At 46.2% G+C, this 19238-nt stretch overlaps 1 protein-coding gene across 2 annotated transcripts in view; it reads left to right on the top strand.

Annotated features, from left to right (window-relative positions):
• The first annotated feature begins 14514 nt into the window (after nucleotides 1–14514).
• The window catches only part of LOC146050019 (cholesterol 24-hydroxylase-like), an 82189-nt gene continuing 77465 nt past the window's right edge, over nucleotides 14515–19238 (top strand). Inside the window, exon 1 of one of the 2 annotated variants that reach the window (XM_083166789.1) lies at nucleotides 14515–14752. In XM_083166789.1, coding sequence (XP_083022915.1) covers nucleotides 14598–14752 — 155 coding nt within the window. In that variant the 5' untranslated portion in view covers nucleotides 14515–14597. The remainder of the gene's footprint in view (nucleotides 14753–19238) is intronic. The other variant, XM_083166790.1, reaches the window with a different exon arrangement.

Here is a 19238-nt window from a genome sequence, read left to right as displayed (position 1 = left end):
TCTAGTGTCATCCACTGATGACTCCAGTGACTCAGAACACAACAATAAGTCATCAACATATTGTATCAGTATCGAACCACTCATGGGTTGAAAGGATTGTAAACAATCATGCAAGGCCTGGGAGAAGATGCTGGGGCTGTCTATGAATCCTTGGGGGAGTCGTGTCCAGGTATACTGTACTCCTCTGTAAGTAAAGGCGAACAGATACTGGCTGTCAGGGTGCAAAGGGACGGAGAAGAACGCTGAACACAAATCAATGACTGTGAAATGAGTACAGTGAGGTGGGATTTGCATTAGGATGACAGCTGGGTTTGGCACTACGGGGAATTGGCTCTCAACTACTTTGTTTACCCCTCTTAAATCCTGCACTAGTCTGTAGCCCCTCCCCCCGCTCTTTTTCACAGGAAAGATGGGACTATTGGCCGTGCTGGAAGTTCTAACTAGGATTTCCTGTTGGAGCAATCGTTGGATCACTGGGAATACTCCTAGCTCAACTTCAGGTTTTAAAGGGTACTGCGGTATTTTTGGGGCTATCCTGCCTTCTTTTAAGCGGATTTCTACTGGAGCTACATTTGCCATTAGCCCAGCGTCTTGTCCATCTTTAGTCCAAAGGGAACCCGGTATTTGTGCTGTAATTTCAGCTACCCTAGATGGATTTGATTCTACAACAGTGGAATACAACATTAGCCTCTGAGGACTGTCCAGCATATCTTGCACTTCTTGTGTAAGATTTTTAGGAGTGTCTAGGAATACCCCATCGGGAGTGCAATAGATGACACATCCCATTTTACATAGTAAATCTCTACCTAGGAGGTTAGTCGGGGCCGCTGCAGCCAACAGAAAAGAGTGTTTGGTATGCAGAGGCCCGATTGTAACCTCCGCTGGTTTCGTCAGTGGGTAATGTTGTATTTTTCCTGTTACCCCAATTGCCGCTACTGATTGGTTAGTGAAACCCAAGTGAAGAGGAGTGTTGAGAACAGATCTGGCCGCCCCTGTATCAACCAAAAAGGTTTGCCTTACTCCAGCTATATCAACCTTCACCTGAGGTTCCTCTCTAAGGTGTTGAGTTAATCTAACTGGCTGTAGGATACAGGTATGACCTGTTTCCTATTGTCTGACCTGGGTTGCCCTTAGCACAGTGTCAGCCATCAGATGGGGAGGAGGCATGTTGCGTGACCTGTCTGTCTCCTCCCATTGTCTAGGGGCTGGGTATCTCCGTGTCTCACCTTTGTGAGATTCCCATTCTCGCTTATGTGTCTGATAATTCCTGGGGTTTCCTAACCTACAATGAGCTGAGTAGTGACCTTCCCCATTGCAGTTGTAACAGATAATTGGTTTTCTACCTGTGTCCCTGGTGTTTCGTTGGTATGCAGCTTTATTTGGGGCATTAGTAAGGGCTTGGATGCTAACCATCATCAGTTTGTCAGTTTGCAGTTCCCTGTGCTTCTTAATGTTGCGGTCGTGGTCCACAGCAGATTCCCGTAGGGCATCCACTGTCATTCCACGCCAATTTGGAAAAGAAGTTTGGACTCTGGCTCTCAGGTTTTCCCTAAGCCCTTCCACCAGCACAGAGACAATCATCTCCCTCAGGTGGGGGTCGTCCTTAGGCTCGGAGACACCAGTGTACTTTGATACCTCCAGTAAGGCTTTTGTAAAATAATCAGCAGCAGTTTCGCCATCTTTCTGTTTGATGGTGAAAATCTTGCTATATTCTACTGCTGCAGGAAAATACACTCCCAACTGTAAGTTAATCAGGCGTATATTCTCCTGGTTGATCTCATCATTTATCTCCTTGTCCACTTTCAATCCACTATCCTGAATGAATTTCGGGATGTCAATGTGAGTGGGGAGACAGGCCCTCAACATGATTCTCCAATCCTTGTTGGTGGGCTCATCAGAGTTTCCTAGATCCCTTACAAATTTCCGGCACAATGCCAGATCTTTCCTTGGGTCAGGGAAATCTGTAATGATGGACCGCAGCTCTAACCGTGTCCATGGGTTTAGCATGGTCATCTTTCTGGTAGGTATCACACCCTCTCTGTCTGCCTTACCATAGGGAACCTCCAGTGTGCGCATAGGATATGTTTGTACCACATTCGCATTACTGGGACCTGCTTGGGAGTCATTTGTGTCTGTGCTGTGTGGTGCATCATTACCTGAGTCCAATACTATGCTGTTGGCATCAGCCGTCTCCTCCTCCTGTGCTGGGGCCTCAACAGCGGGTTGAGCTTTTCCCTCAATCATATTAATTGCATGAGAGACGGCCAGTGCCAACAGCTGCTCGTTTTCCTCTCGGGTTTCCTTGTAAGGGGATAAGACAGGGTACAGGTTAGCAACGGATACATTATTACTTATACCTTTCTTATGAGTCATTATCCCCTTCGGCACATATGGGGGTGGGGGAGCTGATTCTATTGTGGCAGCGGTTGCATTTATATTTTGGCTGATTGTGTCAGGTATTGCCAGACCTCTGCTTCCCCATTGTTCCTGTCCTTCCTTCTGCCACAATTTAAGAATATCTATATGCTTCACTCTCTCCTTACGACTGGAGAGTAGGCATATTTCATCTTTTACTGCCGATAAGATTTCCGGATCGAAGCTACCAACACTGGGAAATTCTAACTTGCTGCCTTGTGTCATTTTTCTCCATTTATTTTGGTAAACAACTGCGAGTTCACCGTGCTTCCTGCACATAATAAAAAGCAGCCGATCCTTTTGGCCGGCTTGCTTCCTCCCTAACATGCACGTTATCACAGCGTGACCCGTTATTACCCATAATTACAGGAATAAACGTTCACAGCTTAATAGATATCGGTGGGTTATTAATTATCTGAGAGCTCCCCAAACACTCACTTCTACAGCTTCCTAGAACATCCCACAGTCAAGCAGGTGCGAAGGATACGAGGTACGATACTCAATCACCAAGTCTTTCAACTAGCAGCGAACTTCTAGCCAACTTGCTTGGTGCGGCACAATTTTTCCAGGGTATAACAAACTTGTTTTCCTATACCCCCAAAAATTGGATTTCTAAAGTAGCTAATCGGAAACAAGTGCGTTCCGATGTATCTTCTTGTACCCTCCTAGCGGAATCAATTCCACTGAAGGGGCAGTTCCTATGGGCACGTCGTCACGTGAACCCTGTCCTACCCGGACTGTCCTACACTGGACTACACTGCGCTTGAGTCGTGTCGTCACACACCCGTTCGCCTCAGTTATTTTTCACACTGGGCGCTGGTTACACCTTGGTCTTATGCATATATTTGAAATATTTCTGTACAGAAAATCTTCCCAGGCTGGTAGCTTTTCACTAGATACTTATGCAGGTATAAATCCCTTATAATACGCTATAGGAATCTATTAAAATAATGCTTGAGTTGCTTGCTTAATGAGAAAATGAACAAAAAGAAAAAAAACTTATTTTCTCTTTATTTAATCACCACCTTATCCACAGTATATTGCTATACTGTTTAAATAAAGCTAGTGGTTCAATACTGTTCACCTTTGAGTTCCTATGTGTGCTGCATGTGCAGTACCAATGAACAGCCACGTGTGTACATGCGCTGTTCACAGGCCGCCGATGAATCGGCCACCCACGTGTTCTATAGTGTATTTGCAAGGTTGCACTAGGGTTTCGCTATACGCAGTAATTGCGCCTAAATGTGGAATAAATCCCTTAACTCCGTCCGAAAGTTACGTATCAAGATGCGAAATAAATCCCGCACTTAATCCGTAAATCACGTACAAAGATGCGAAAATTTCCCGATATGGGCACGTGCGCGCGCACCTTGCGTAATACACAATAGACGCTTTACGTTACTGCAAAAAGGCCCAGGGCTTGTCGCCACGTGGCGGAGTCTCTGGTTTTGCAGTAACTAACAATAAAAGTTATAGTTTTGCACAGAGGGGATCCTCTATGTACTATAATAAACACAGACTCCACGTGTGTGAACCTTATCGCACGTGGTACATATACTATAATAAACAAGCAGCCCAAGACACTATACCCCGTTAAACTACTTAGGCATGATATGCTTTAAAACACGTGGCTTTCACTTATTGTACTCCGGGTTCAGCGCTAGCACTTCCCGAACCCCGCACCGCCGCGGACTCGGCCTATCCAGCAATGGAAACAAATAAATACTTCCACCCTTTTGCTGGTATAGGTCGAGCCGCACGCCTGGTACTGAGTTCTGGACTGTGGAGCGGACGGACGAGCCCCCAATTGTTAATGACGATTAAATATGACCAGAGAGACAATAAGTGAAAAGCGCTGGTTACGTAATAAGTCCGCAACCAACGTACCCTTTATACCTAACTACGTGCGAACAAAGCGTATTATGTACACCAAGAACCAATACCTTAATCAGAGATTCCTTCGCAGTACTTTGTCTCTAATCTGCGAATATACCTTATCGGACAGTGTCCGTAATATACCTTGTTGCTATTATGCGAATAAACAGACACAACCACTGTATTGAAATAAGGAGATAAGAACTCCGTAAAAAGGTTGTATTTAAGTCCCTAATGGACAAAAGGGGGTTACAGAAATAAGAATAAACAGGTATAACAAGTAATACAATATACTAACAATGAATACTAAACAGACTCTGCTAAGGGGAAAGAAAACAGATACAAGACACAATCAGCCAATCAATACAATAAGAATAAATACCGTTAATGCAACCGTTACCGTTCTCATCAAATATGCGAAGTGTAGTCCGGTCAGAGCTCGCTATCGTTCAGGAATGAACTATAGCCCGGTGGACAGTCAGGGAAAGGTAGATGTGCCGAAGAGAGTTTGGCTGCTCTGGGTCGCCTATCTTATAGGGTCAGAAAGGGGAGGTCAAAGGCCGTTCTCATTGGTCAGAGGTCGAATGTCAGGTCAGCTGTGATTGGGAGGTAAGATGATACACCTGGTTTGGCTAGGTCCAGGGGAGTGAACTTTAAGAGTCCTTTGTTTGGTGGTTTCGGCGTCAGCAGTGATAAGAACCGGTTTCATCTAGATTCCTTTGTTACATACTTTCAACAGAAACTGTCCCTGGAATATGGATTATGTCCATAACTGTCGAGCCGTGTATATTGCGGAATATTCGCAATGACCGGAATACTTCGCACAATGAACGGAACGGAACGGTACTAAACATGATACAGACAGATGTATGCAGGGCTAACTAAGCTATGTGTGGCGTTCTAAACCTTTAACTATATTTTACTTAGTGTCAGTATGTATTTATGAATTTATGTGTGATAGTATGGCTACTCTTCTGGTCCACTTTGTCACGCATACTCGGGTATGGAAACTTTATTTGCGCAACTCTGCGAACCAAAATGGCGGCCATACTATCCTAAAATGGCGTGTGTGTAACTCGACTTCCATAGCGTGGAAGGGCATTCCATAGGATGGGAGCAGCCCGATAAAAGTCCTGTAATAGTGAATGGGAGCTAGTGATCCGTGCAGAAGAGAGACGCAGATCTTGTGTAGAAGTGTAGTGGTCGAGATGGGAGATATTGTGTGATAAGTGCAGAGATATATGCTGGTGCAGTATGGTTTATAGCTTTATAAGCATGTAGAAGTGTTTTATATTGAATACGGTAATATACAGGCAACCAATGGAGGAACTGGCAGAGCGGATCAGCAGACGATGAGCGTCTTGCAAGGAAGATCAGCCTAGCAGCAGCATTTAAAATTGATTGCAGTGGTGAGAGTCTGTTCTTGGGATTCAGGAGTATGGCTGCGGATGATACACTCAGATGCTTGAGCAGATGACAGGACGTTGCTAGCGATGTAGTGGTTATAGAATGGATGATTTAAGAATTTGTCATAATAAATGGTTGTAATTGGCACACAAAAATAATCAGAAAAACTTAAAGCAACCCTTGGCTTGTTGACCTTTAGTGGTCAAGCTACTACCCGCATACCCTACGGAGGACCATATCACCATAATGCCCAGGCAACGGCATAACACAACCACATTGCTGAACTCCAACCATTCGCAAGCATTGATTCAGAGACATAAATCCGGTCTAGAGGTGTGTATCAAATGGTCAATAGGTTGACATGGGTTTTTCACTTTTTTTTAATATCAATATTGACATGTGAGTAAGTGGACCCCCAATTAGTGTGTAGCTGATACCCGCTGTCCTGCAGAAACTGATCCACAGCGTGGGTGGTGGCAAATTACCCGCCTATTGCGCAGTGGGTGAGGTCAGTAACAGATGGTCACAGACTGTGGGCCTTATTTTAGTTCACTCTTTCTGACAAAATCCTTCTTAGATGGACAAAACCATGTGCACTGCAGGGGGGCAGATGTAACATGTGCAGAGAGAATTAGATTTGGGTGAGTTATTTTGTTTCTGTGAAGGGAAAATACTGGCTGCTTTATTTTTACACTGCAATATAGATCTCACTTTGAAGTAAAACCCCACCCAAATCTAATTATATCTGCACAAGTTACATCTGCCCCACCTGCAGTGCACATGGTTTTGCCCATCTAAGAAGGATTTTGTCAGAAAGAGTGAACTAAAATAAGGCCCTGTAAGAGGGAATCCCCTAATAGCCCAAAACCAATGGAATCAAATCTGTAATGGCTTGGTGCAGGGAGCTTCGTGCCAGCACCTCAGATCTGAGCGCTGCGACACTAGATGTGACCGTCTCGCAGTGACATCCGCATCAGCCATCTGAGTAAGCCTAAGATTAGTTGGTATTATGAAGCCAGTAAATTTGCATAGGAAGACGCACTGGTTGCACCACACCCGGAGTACAGGGCAGATGCCTCAGTTCTCTGGAAACGTAGGTAGCGTCGCCCCCAAACGGCTGATATCAGTCATGTTGCAGCTTTGGGGCACTGGAGGAGACCATGTGCAGTACACACTGGGGATGAATGTATGCCATCAGGTGTTCATCCCTGAATCGGGCCCTTGATTCAAGGTTGCTCTCTCATGGGTCATCCTTGAATCTGTGGTCTGTCACTCCCCCTCCAGTAATCCATGATCAATGGCTCCTTCCTCCATCATCCTGAAATCTGTGGTTGCTCCCTCTTTCCTAGGACATCCAATAATCAATAGTAAATCACTCCCTCCTCTGTCATCCTGTAGTCTACGAAGTTGCACCGATCCCAGATTTCTACTCGCACCTTCCTGAGGTGAAAGCAGAAGTCCTCATTAGATATGGCTTCAGGGCTAGTGGGGGCCTAGTGGCTGCATTGCATGTGGCACTGAGCCCACACAGTATTGCAGGAAGTAACAGAGGGGCAGACTTCTTAAGCTCGGTGAAGTGAAAAAGTGTCTGGTCTATATCACCAGCCAATCAACTCCTATCTGTCATTTTTCAAACTAAGCCTGTAACTTCACAGCTAGGAGCTGATTGACCGGTGATAAAGTACCAGCCACATTATCACTTCACCAAGCTTAATGAATCTGCCCCAGAATAACTCCAGAGCACTAAGAGCTCAGTTCTCACGCCAGTGACGTGTCCTCTTAGTGACATCTGATGCAGCTCCCTGCACCAGGCCATCACCGATTTGTTTGATTCCATTGGTATTGGGCTATTAGGGGATTCCCTCTTACAGTCAGTGACCACCTGTTACTGACCCCACCCACTGCGCAATGGCCGGGTAATTTGCCACCACTCAAGCTGTGAATAAGTCTTTGCAGGACATCGGGCAGATGGAGGAGCTTGGAGACACCCGGCTAAATTCAAAAAGTCTGCCCTGCGGTTTTTACACAAATTACATGTGCCTGGACTGTATGAAGCATGCACACCTATAACATTGTTACTAGTGGAGAGTGGTCACTATACTGAGTGTGAGCTCAAATGGAGTGTACCAGGCATGCACACCAATAACATTGTTACTACTAGAGAGTGGTCACTATACTGTGTGTGAGATCACCTGGAGTGTACGAGGCATGCACACCTATAACATTATTACTAGTGGAGAGTGGTCACTATACTGTGTGCAAGCTCACCTGGACTATACGAGACATGCACACCTATAACATTGGCCCTTATTCTGGTTGGTGCGGTAATATCCGCGTGCGTTCGTGCCGCCGATGTTTTGTGTCTGCGCATGTGCAGAGGCATCTCTGTGCATGTGCGTGCCGGACGCACGGCCACATTCCGCATGAAATGTGTACACTACGAACAGGGGGTGGAGAGGGGTGTGAAGGGCTGTTTGGGCTCATTACCATATGTTTACACCCCGCGTTTCATGGGCGTTCCCATGAAAACGCTGGGCGTACGTATGGTAATGCGGCCGTGACGCACGTGTAGGGGGCAGACATATGACATTGCCGGATGTCAGCTGCCCGCCCAGATCCCTGCTTTTGCACGGAGAAATGCCTGTGTTATCTGAGGTTGCGGGAGCTGGCGGACCACTCGGCCCTGCATTCGATGTTCTGCGACCATCGAATGATGGGGGAGGTTCCCTGAGATGGAGGAGGTGTATTCATGAGAAATACACGTGCGGTCCGTTCGGACAGCTTCTTACTGCGTACGGACGGAGTTGGCGATCCGTATGGAAGGCGGGGTTTAGGACGCACGGTGCTGGCCGCATATTCGGATCCGGCCGCACCGATCAGAATAAGGGCCATTGTTACTAATAGACAATGGATAGTGGTCACTATACTGAGTGTGAGCTCACCTGGAGTGTACGAGGTATGCACACCTATAACATTGTTATTGTGATCACTACCCTATGGGGCCGATCCTATAAACCCCGAAGGGTGCGAGTTCCCGTTCAGGTGCCGTTTTAATGCTGAAAAACAGCACCCGAATTAACCCTAACTCGCACCCTTCGCAGGGCCAAATTAGCTGAAAATTGCTCGCACCTCTATGGAGATGCGAGCAGTTTTCAGCGGATTCAGCCAGCCGTAAAGTGCACCCGGTGTCACGATAATTCACAAACACTGGGCGCATCCACACCCTTCGGGTGTAATAGGATCGACCCCCTACGTGTGAACTCAACTGGACTGTATGAGGCATGCACACAAATAACATTGTTATTAGTGGATAGTGGTCACTATACTGAGTGTGAGATCACCTGGAGTGTATGAGGCATGCACACAAATAACATTGTTACTAGTGGAGAGTGGTCGCTATACTGAGTGTGAGCTCACCTTCAGTGTACAAGGCATGCACACCTATAACATTTTACTAGTGCTCATTATACTGAGTGTGAGCTCACCTGGAGTGGCAAGTGCCAAAACGTCTGCACTGGGGGCGATAGTTCCTCCAAAACTGACTTCCAGCAATCTGCTAAGGGACCAAGTCTACCATCTGTAGCCTTATCTGACCTCCAAGATGGGCAGAAAAGGTTCCCCGACTTACAGGGAGAGTTTCCAGGACACGGCGAGGTGGACAGGGGGACACAGATCTCTCTTGATCACCAGGGAAAAGGTAAGTGCATTTTGCTTTAATACTGAGGGCGGGATGTTGTAACATCCGCAGCCCTGTATCGCTGGGCATCGCATTTTTAATAACGGCATATGCTCTAACATATGCTATTATTAACGCAAGGGACAGCTCTTGCGATAAGAGCTGTCCCTTGCGATGCGGTGCCGGCACTGGACTTCCGGGTCTGTGACCCGGGAGTCCATCTGCGCATGCGCAGACCACGGCGCCGGCCGCAGGACAGATCCCTCAAACACCGCTGCGGTAAGAAGCCCATAGGCTTCTGCAGGGAATCGCCAGCTTTTGCTGGCGATTCCATCCGCAGCGCTGTCTCTGCGGAGAGACAGTACAGCATACAGAAATGCGGTAAAAACCCCGATAACGGGGTTTTTACCGCATTTCTGTGACAGAGAATCTCCCCCAAAATGTACATTCGCCAAAGCAATGCGGCTCGGGACCTATAGTTTGTGTCATTGGCACATTCCTTTTACATGACATATATACAGTTTATTTTATGCACATCAATGTATTTTATTTTACTCAGTATACAGTATACAACACTAGCCCCACAAGCCTTGCACTCAGCCCTAGCTGTCGGTGCTCCTTAATGTCCTCTCAATGCTGGGGATATGAAGAGCTGGCTCTCCTTACACCTCCTCAACATGTAGCCACTCCACTCTGCTGCATATAGTGCTGGGGTGCCGGTGTGTGTAGTGGCAATCTGTCAGACGGCAGTGGGTGCAGGTCGTCAGGTAAGTCCAGTGCTGTGTCTGCATGGTATCATATGGCAGGGGCACTTCTACTGTGGGCATTGTGTGTGCTAGTGGAGATACTACCGTGAGCATTATAGGTGTAAGGGACATTACTACCGTGAGCATTATAGGTGTAAGGGGCATTACTACTGTGGGCATTATAGGTGTAAGTGGTACTACTACTGTGGATGTTATAGATGTAAGGGGCACTACTACTATTGTGGGCACTATACATGTAAGGAGCACTACTACTATTGAGGGCATTATATGTGTAAATGGCATTACTACTATTGTGGGCATTATATGTTTAAGGGCACTACTTTTGTGGGCATTATATCTGTATGGAGCACTACTACTATTGAGGGCATTATACGTGTAAGGGGCACTACTACTATTGTAGGCATTATACATGTAAGGAGCACTACTACTATTGTGGGCATTATATGTGTAAGGTGCACTATTATTGTGGTGGGCATTATATGTGTAAGGAGCATTACTACTATTGTGGTCATTGTGTGTGTGGGTGTGTGTGTAAGGGGTGCTACTACTATTGTGGGCATTGTGTGTGTAAGGGCCCCTACTACTATTGTGGGCATTCTGTGTATAAGGGGCACTACTACTATTGTAGGCATTATACATGCAAGGAGCACTACTACTATTGTGGGCATTATATGTGTAAGGGGCACTATTATTGTGGTGGGCATTATATGTGTAAGGAGCATTTCTACTATTGTGGTCATTGTGTGTGTGTGTGTGTGTAAGGGGCCCTACTACTATTGTGGGCATTGTGTGTGTAAGGGGCCCTACTACTATTGTGGGCATTCTGTGTGTGTAAAAGGGGCGCTACTACTATTGTGGACAGTGTGTGTGTGTGTGTGTGTGTGTGTGTAGGGGCGCTACTACTACTACTGTGGCCATTGTGTGTGTGTAAGGGGCGATTCTACTATTGGGGGCATTATATGTGTAACGGGCACTACTACTATTGGGGGAATTCTATGTGTAAGGGGCACTACTACTATTGGGGGAAATATATGTGTAAGGGGCACTACTACTATTGGGGGAAATATATGTGTAAGTGGCACTACTACTATTAAGGGCTTTACAAGTCTAAGGGGCACTACTACTACTACTACTGTGGGCATTATACGTGTAAGGGCACTACTACTATTGTGGGCACTATACATGTAAGGAGCACTACTACTATTGGGGAAATTCTATGTGTAAGGGGCATTACTACTATTGGGGGCATTATATGTGTAAGGGGACCTACTACTATGGGCATTATATGTGTAATGGGAACTACTACTGATGAGTGCCTTATATGCGTAAGGGGCCCTAATACTGTGGACATTATATGCTTAAGGGCACTACTACTATTGTGGGCATTATACATGTAAGGAGCACTACTACTATAGAGGGCGTTGAGTGTGTTTCGGGGCACTACTACTATTTTGGACATTGTGTGTGTGTAAGGGGACCTACTACTATTGGAGGCATTGTTTAGAAGGGGCGCTACTACTATTGTGGGCATTGTGTGTGTGTAAGGGGCACTACTACTATTGTGGGCATTGTGTGTGTACAGGGGGCTACTACTATTGTGGGCATTGTGTGTGTGTGTGTGTGTGTGAGGGGCACTACTACTATTGTGGGCATTGTGTGTGGGGGCACTACTACTATTATGGGCATTGTGTGTAAAGGGTGCTTCTACTATTTTGGGCATTGTGTGTGTCTACGGGGAGTTACTACTATTTTGGGCATTGTGTGTGTAAGGGGCGCTACTGTTATTGTGGGCATTGTGGACCAGATGCACTGTGATAAACAGCCAGCCAATCAGCTCCTACCTGCCATGTCACAGACTGTGTTTGAAAAATGTCAGACAGCAGCTGATTAGCTGGCTGTTTATCACTCTCCATTTTATCACTTTTGTAGTTTAGTGCATCTGGCCCTGTGTTTGTAGGGGCAGTACTACTAATGTGGGCATTGTGAATGTGTAAAGGGCCTTACTACTGTTGTGGGCATTGTTTTTGTGTATGGGCGCTACTACTATTGTGGGCATTGTGTATGTGTGTGTGTGTATAAGGGGCGCTACTACTATTGTAAGTATTGTTTGTGTAAGGGGCGCTACTACTACTTTGGGCATGTGTGTGTGGAAGGGGCACTACTACTATTGGGGGCATTATATGTGTAAGGGGCAATACTACTATTTAGGGCATTATATGTGTAAGGGGCACTACTACTATTGGGGGCATTATACATGTAAGGAGCACTACTACTATAGAGGGCATTGTATGTGTAAGAGGCCCTACTACAGTGTGCATTTTATGCTTAAGGACACTACTACTATTGTGGGCATTATATGTGTAAGGGGCACTACTACTATTGTGGGCATTATACATGTAAGGAGCACTACTACTATAGAGGGCATTGTGTGTGCATAGGGGCACTACTACTATTGTGGGCATTGTATGTGTAAGGGGAGCTACTACTATTGTAGGCATTGTGTAGAAGGGGCGCTACTATTTTTGTGGGCATTTTGTGTTGGTAAGAGGGGCTACTACTATTGTGGGCATTTTGTGTGTGTACAGGGAGCTACTGCTATTGTGGGCATTGTATGTAAGGGGCGCTACTACTACTGTGGCCATTGTGTTTGTAAGGGGCACTACTACTATTGGGGGCATTGCATGTGTAAAAGGCCCTACTACTGTGGGCATTATATGCTTAAGGGTACTACTACTATTGTGGGCTTTATATGTGTAAGGGGCACTACTACTATTGTGGGCATTATACATGTAAGGAGCACTACTTACTATAAAGGGCATTGTGTGTGTGTGTGTGTGTGTGTGTGTGTGTGTGTGTGGGCACTACTACTATTGTGGGCATTGTATGTGTAAGGGGAGCTACTACTATTGTAGGCATTGTGTCGAAGGGGTGCTACTATTTTTGTGGACATTGTGTGTGTGAAAGGGGGGCTACTACTATTGTGGGCATTGTGTGTGTACGGGGAGCTACTACTATTGTGGGCATTGTATGTAAGGGGCACTACTACTATTGGGGGCATTGTGTGTGTAGGGGCACTACTACTATTGTGGGCATTGTGTATGTGTAAGGGGCCTTACTACTGTTGCGGGCATTGTTTTTGTGTAGGGGCGCTACTATTATTGTGGGCATTGTGTGTGTGGAGCGCTTGTACTATTTTGGGCATTGTGTGTGTGAGTGGAGGTACTACTATTATGGGCATTTTGTGTGTGTGTGTGTGTGTAAGGGGCGCTACTGTTATTGTGGGCATTGTGGGGCACTACTATTTTAGACAAAGACTAGCGACTAATGACATAAAATGTGAGGACTTGTGACAGAGATAATTTAAGGATTGCTGATAGAATTTGGTGCCGCCTACGTAAAGGCCACTTTTACACCTTTATAGTCTGGACGGGATTCCACCCCTTAATGAGTAATGTGTGGTGCACTTAATTGTTGTGTACTCATCATTTTCCTTTCCATTCATAGGCTATTGGACAATGTTATCTGAGGACTGTGACACTACAACATGACAGCATATGGAGAGGGGTGTGGTATAGGGGTCCGACAGTCGGGATCCTGACTGGCCGGACCCAGACAGCATGGTGAGCGCAACTAAGCCCCTTGCGGGCTCGCCAAGCTGCAGGCACGCTTCATTGTCTGACGACAGGTCTGAGATAACTGGTGAACAAACTGGTAATCGGAGAAGCTGTACTGTGACAGTGGGGGTTATTCTGGTTTATTCGTTTGGATGCAAATACAAATACTTGCGAGTCCTTGCTAATGGTGGTACACCAGCCCACCATTCACAGGGCACGTAGGTTCGCACGGTATGCGAATGGATGTTTCACAAAAACATCTATTTGCATGTCAGTGGGAACCTCCCACATCTCTCGATGGTCGCCGACCATCGAAAGATGTGGAAGGTGCATGCATATGTAAGGTTGCTCTGAGGAATCTTACATATGTGTGCATGTTCAGATGTCAGCTGCCTGCACACCGCATGTCCGTTACGGCCGTATTAGCATGAGAACACCCAGCGTTCTAATGGGAACACCCATGAAACACTGGGCGTTCCAATGTGCTAATGGGCCAGCCCGCCGCCACACACCCCCACCCGCAAGGATGGGTGTGTGCACCCTGCGAAGTCAAAAAACATTGCACCTGTGCTAACGCATAAGACCTTGCGAACGAACCCAAATAAGGTCCAGTGTGTGATAATGGTGCTACACCTAATGTGGAGTGAAGAAATGTGTGGCCACAAGGTGGCAGTATGGGGTCTCCTATCCAGAACAATATTGGGACATCCCATAAACATCCTGTTTCTGGAAGTCAAAGGTCCATGTGTGAGTATTTCAGTGTGTACAGAACAGAAAGTCGCTGTCCTAGACCAGGAAGCCAGGAAGCCAGGAATACAGGTACATCACCTGTGCCCTGACGCCATGTGGAGCCCTGTGCTGTCTCTCTGCCTCTCCTGGGTGTATTCCGTGTTCCTGCTACTGTTTTGTGGAGTCTTCGGTGCCTTTCTTATCTATTGTGCCTATGTGAAGTACATACACCTGAAGTATGACCACATTCCCGGACCCCCGCGATCCAGGTCAGTGACAAAGTTACCACTAACAGAGAGCACGCTGGCAGCTGAAAGAGATTTACATGGTATAAACTAACCAATCACTGTGGGGCCCAGGAATCAGTGCCAGATTAAGCCTTCGGGGGGCCCGGGGCACTTTAGACAGGGGGGCCCCCTTGCACTTGCTGGCATTACTGGCTGCAAACTACATGAGAGAATATTACACTGTCAAAACACAGAGTAAAGGCAGTATAAACTTGGTCAATGGATAACTGCAGGGGATAGATATATATATATATATATATATATATATACTGTGTATATATATATATATATATATATATATATACATATATACTGTGTGTATGTATATATATATATATATATATATATATATATATATATAGGAGAACAAACGTAGGCGTCACTCCGGGACTGGTGATGAAAACAATTTTACTGTGTGGCGGTCAACGCCGTTTCGGGTTTCCCCGTCGTCAGGACCAAAATCACAAACAATCAGTGTTACAAAGTGCAGGTGCTTAAATACAAAAAAACTTACAGTTTTTTTTTTGTCCCGGAGTGACGCCTACGTTTGTTCTCCTGCATGCGGTAGAAACTTTCTACCTAGGAAGGCACCCGGGCAATTTCCTATTGAGTGCGACGAGTGCCGGACAATCCCCTCCTGACACTATATATATATATATATATATATATATATATATATATATATATATATAAAACCGCAATCAAGAGGCATTCGTCAGACTTCACATGTATTTATTAGCAGGTCCTGGTGCAAAGTGTCATGGGACTTATTCAACTCCCAGTAATGCACTGCACACGGATTTGGTATGGAATCCCGAAAAGGGGGGACGTGGAGCGCCCCCCTTGTGGGCTCGCTGCGCTCGCCACGCATCGGGCCCAGTGCCTCGCTACGCTAGGCATGCTAATTTATTCTCCCTCTATGGGTGTCATGGACACCCACAGATGGAGAAAGTTTCGGGATTCCAGCGTCGGGATTCCGACCACCGGGAAATTGACTGCATCCCCTGCACACTTGTGCAATCAGTGTGCCTAGGCTCCCTATGCTCAGCACCATAAATCATTGTCACATTGGCAGATAGGTGAAGCTGCAGCACTACCCCACTTCCATGCACAAAACCTTTAGCTAAAAAAATACATGCCAACCACAGGGGGCCCCTAGCTAGAGGGGGGCCCAGGGGTACTGACCCCTTGTGCCCCCATTATAATCAGGCCCTGCCAGGAATAATGGTGTAACAAGTGGTGTTATAAAATAAATTCCAGCCAATCAGCACCTCTCATGTGTTTGCAAAAATAGCTGTGCCGCTGCCCTTCAGGGTTCACGTTTCAAGGTCAAATGTTGACGCTTTAATATTGGGTGTGGATCTTTAGATTGACAGTCACAAGGTTGTGCACTATTGGTCAACATGCAGAAGGTTGACACAAGCAAAAGATCAACATGGAAAATGGACAATAAGTTTTTCATTTTTGTGTGTCTGTCGACATAGGTTGACGCGAACACCATATCCGTGTAATGCTTCGGGCATGGTGCCCCTCTGCATACTACTTTATTCTCCCTCTATGCCCATTGGGATGGTAAAGTATGAACAAATTGGTTTAAATAAAAATCATGAAAATGTCATGTTGACCTTTTCATGTGTTGATCTTTTGAGCATGTCAACTGACTTCCCCTTGTCTCCCCTGCACCTAATATTCCCAACTTCCCCTATATCTGGTCATTTTTCCCATGATTGCTGTGGCCAAGTCCCTGTCCTGAGCAAGCACCCCCTGCTCATCCACATGGTTAATAGTGTCCGTCGCACTGAAGGAGTTAATGCCCTGCTGCAAAGGCGTGTTAGTGTTGGAAATGTATTGTGCAATGTTTGTTCTGCCTTGGCCTCCTCCACCAGTGATAAATGTTAACCCAGTGATGCACTGTGGGTAGGGAGCCACACGCTGGAGGACAGCCAGCTCCCAGGCAGAAATACAGGATTAAGTGGCTGGGGGCCTGGGGTAGCCTGGTTATGTAAAGGTTAAAGAGACACTGCAGCTGGGTGCAGTCCCTGGGCAATGTCAGAGCCGGCCCTAGCCTAAATTACGCCCTAGGCAAGATTTTGACTGTTGCCCCCTAGCACCACCACTAGTTCCGTCTCTGACCCTGCTCCCCTTTCCCAGCACCATCAACCCTCATCATAGCAGTCATCATTTTGGTGCCCCTACCCGCAATATTTTAAATAGAAACAGCGCACCCATTCGGTGCGCAGCCCAAACAGGGGTGTGTTCTTGATGGGAAGGGGCATGGTCACACAATAGTACCCCCAATTCAAATTATACCACACAGTAGTGCAACTTTATTCACATTATATCATGCGATGGTGTCCCTTATTCACGTTACATCACACAGTAGTAACCACTTTACCTTATATACATTACTCCTCACATTATTCACATTATACCCTTAGAAAAAAATCATGAGAAAATATTGTATTTTAAGCACCTCCATGGCCACACTGCAACCCAGCACAAAGCAGTGTGTGCTGGGAGAGGAGAAGAGCTGCAGCTGCTGCTGTCACTTAAGCGGACGGGGCCCGGGGCCCCCAATGGGCCCTTCCATCAGACTTTGGCCTGGGTAATTTGTACCCCTTTCTCTCGGCACCCCTGATAATACCACACAGTAATGCCCCTTACACATGACACACATTATTAATGTCCTTATAACCATAATGCCCCTTACACATTATGCCAACCTTTATTAATGCCCTTCATACACAAAATGACACACATAATGCCCCTTACACATATGTCACACATTATTAATGCCCTTATACATATGACACACATTATGCCCCTTACACATATGTTGCACATTATTAATGCCCTTATACACATGACACACCTTATGCCCATTACACATATGTTGCACATTATTAATGCCCTTATACGCATGACACACATAATGCCTGTTACACATATGTTGCACATTATTAATGCCCTTATACACATGACACACATTATGCCCCTTACACAAATGTCACACATTATTAATGCATTTATACATGACACACATAATGCCCCTTACACGTATGTCGAACACTATTGCACAACCAACCCACCCGCAGACAGCACTCGCACAGCCACTAACACTGTGACCTCTGCCTCTGCTTGGATACAGATGTGTCCTCATACATCTTGCCTCAATAGGCCATGCAGCTTCTGGCCAGTTCTGCTAACGTTTGGTGCCTTTTTTGCTGAAAATGTGTCTTATTTGCATTATTATGACCAGCACACACAAGGAGCTTCCAATGATTAAAATTATATGCAGCATGCCTATATTCTGTGTGCGACTGTGGCTGTACCTGCATACGGAATGCTATGTTACAGTGATTTCTATGAATACACTATTTCATATGCAGATACAGCCTCACTTACACACAGAATATAGGCATGCTGCATATCATTTTAATCAGCAGAAGCTGCCGATGCCCCTAGGCATTCCGAATGCCCTAGGCAATTGCCTAGTTGGCCTATGCCTAAGGCCGGCTCTGGGCAATGTAAAGGTTAAAGAGACACTGCAGCTGGGTGCAGTCCCTGGGCAATGTAAAGGTTAAAGAGACACTGCAGCTGGGTGCAGTCCCTGGGCTGCAGGACTGTGAGTGTCTCCTCTCCAATACTACAGGGCTGCAGGCTGTGGAGGTGCCATGCGGAATATAGAGAACCAGCTCTCAGGACCTCAGTGTTAAGGTTCCCTGGACCCCAGACATTCTGTGCTGCACAAGGGGTAGGGATGGCCATCGGTACAGTCGCCATCGATGGGGATTCTGCCCCATCGATAGTGAGAAACTATGTGATGGATAAACATCAATAGTTTTAGCTATCAATGGTTATCCAGCACCTTTGACTGAATTGCCGGAGAACCAATCAAAATGTGGGGGTGGGGCTTCTGGTGTCAGGGGCGGAGCTATGCTCTGTGTCCTGGCACCTTGAAGAAAAAATAAACATTGTTTCTACTCTGCCATCGATGTAGGGAAACCATTTGGTTCTCCCCCACCGATGGCAAAAGTATTCAACATCGGCCATAAACCATCGATGATTTTGAATCATCAACTGTCTATGGCCATCCCTAACAAGGGGAAGAGACCAGCAGTCCTAGACGGCAGAGCTTCGAGAGTCCGATACTGACCTCTGAGCACCATTAAGACACAAATGTTTAGAAGGGGGCTGAGCTTTCCTTACTCCCTTCCCTGGTGGTCTAGGGCAGTGATTCTCAAACTCAGTCCTCAGGACCCCACACAGTTCACATTTTTTAGGTCACCTGACAGGTGCATTCATTATTTACTGACACAGTTTCAAAGAACCACAGGTGGAGCTAACAATTGCACTTGATTCTGTGAGAAGACCTGCAAATCATGCACTGTGTGGGGTCCCGAGGACCGAGTTTGAGAACCTGTGGTCTAGTTTGCATAACTCTGCATGGGCTGCTGTGTTCTCCTGC

The sequence above is a fragment of the Crinia signifera genome, chromosome 12, assembly GCF_055691185.1.
Source record: "Crinia signifera chromosome 12, ASM5569118v1, whole genome shotgun sequence".
Lineage (NCBI taxonomy): Eukaryota > Metazoa > Chordata > Amphibia > Anura > Myobatrachidae > Crinia > Crinia signifera.
The sequence above is the reverse complement of the archived record's forward strand: the minus strand, read 5'-3'. Positions and strand labels throughout refer to the sequence as shown.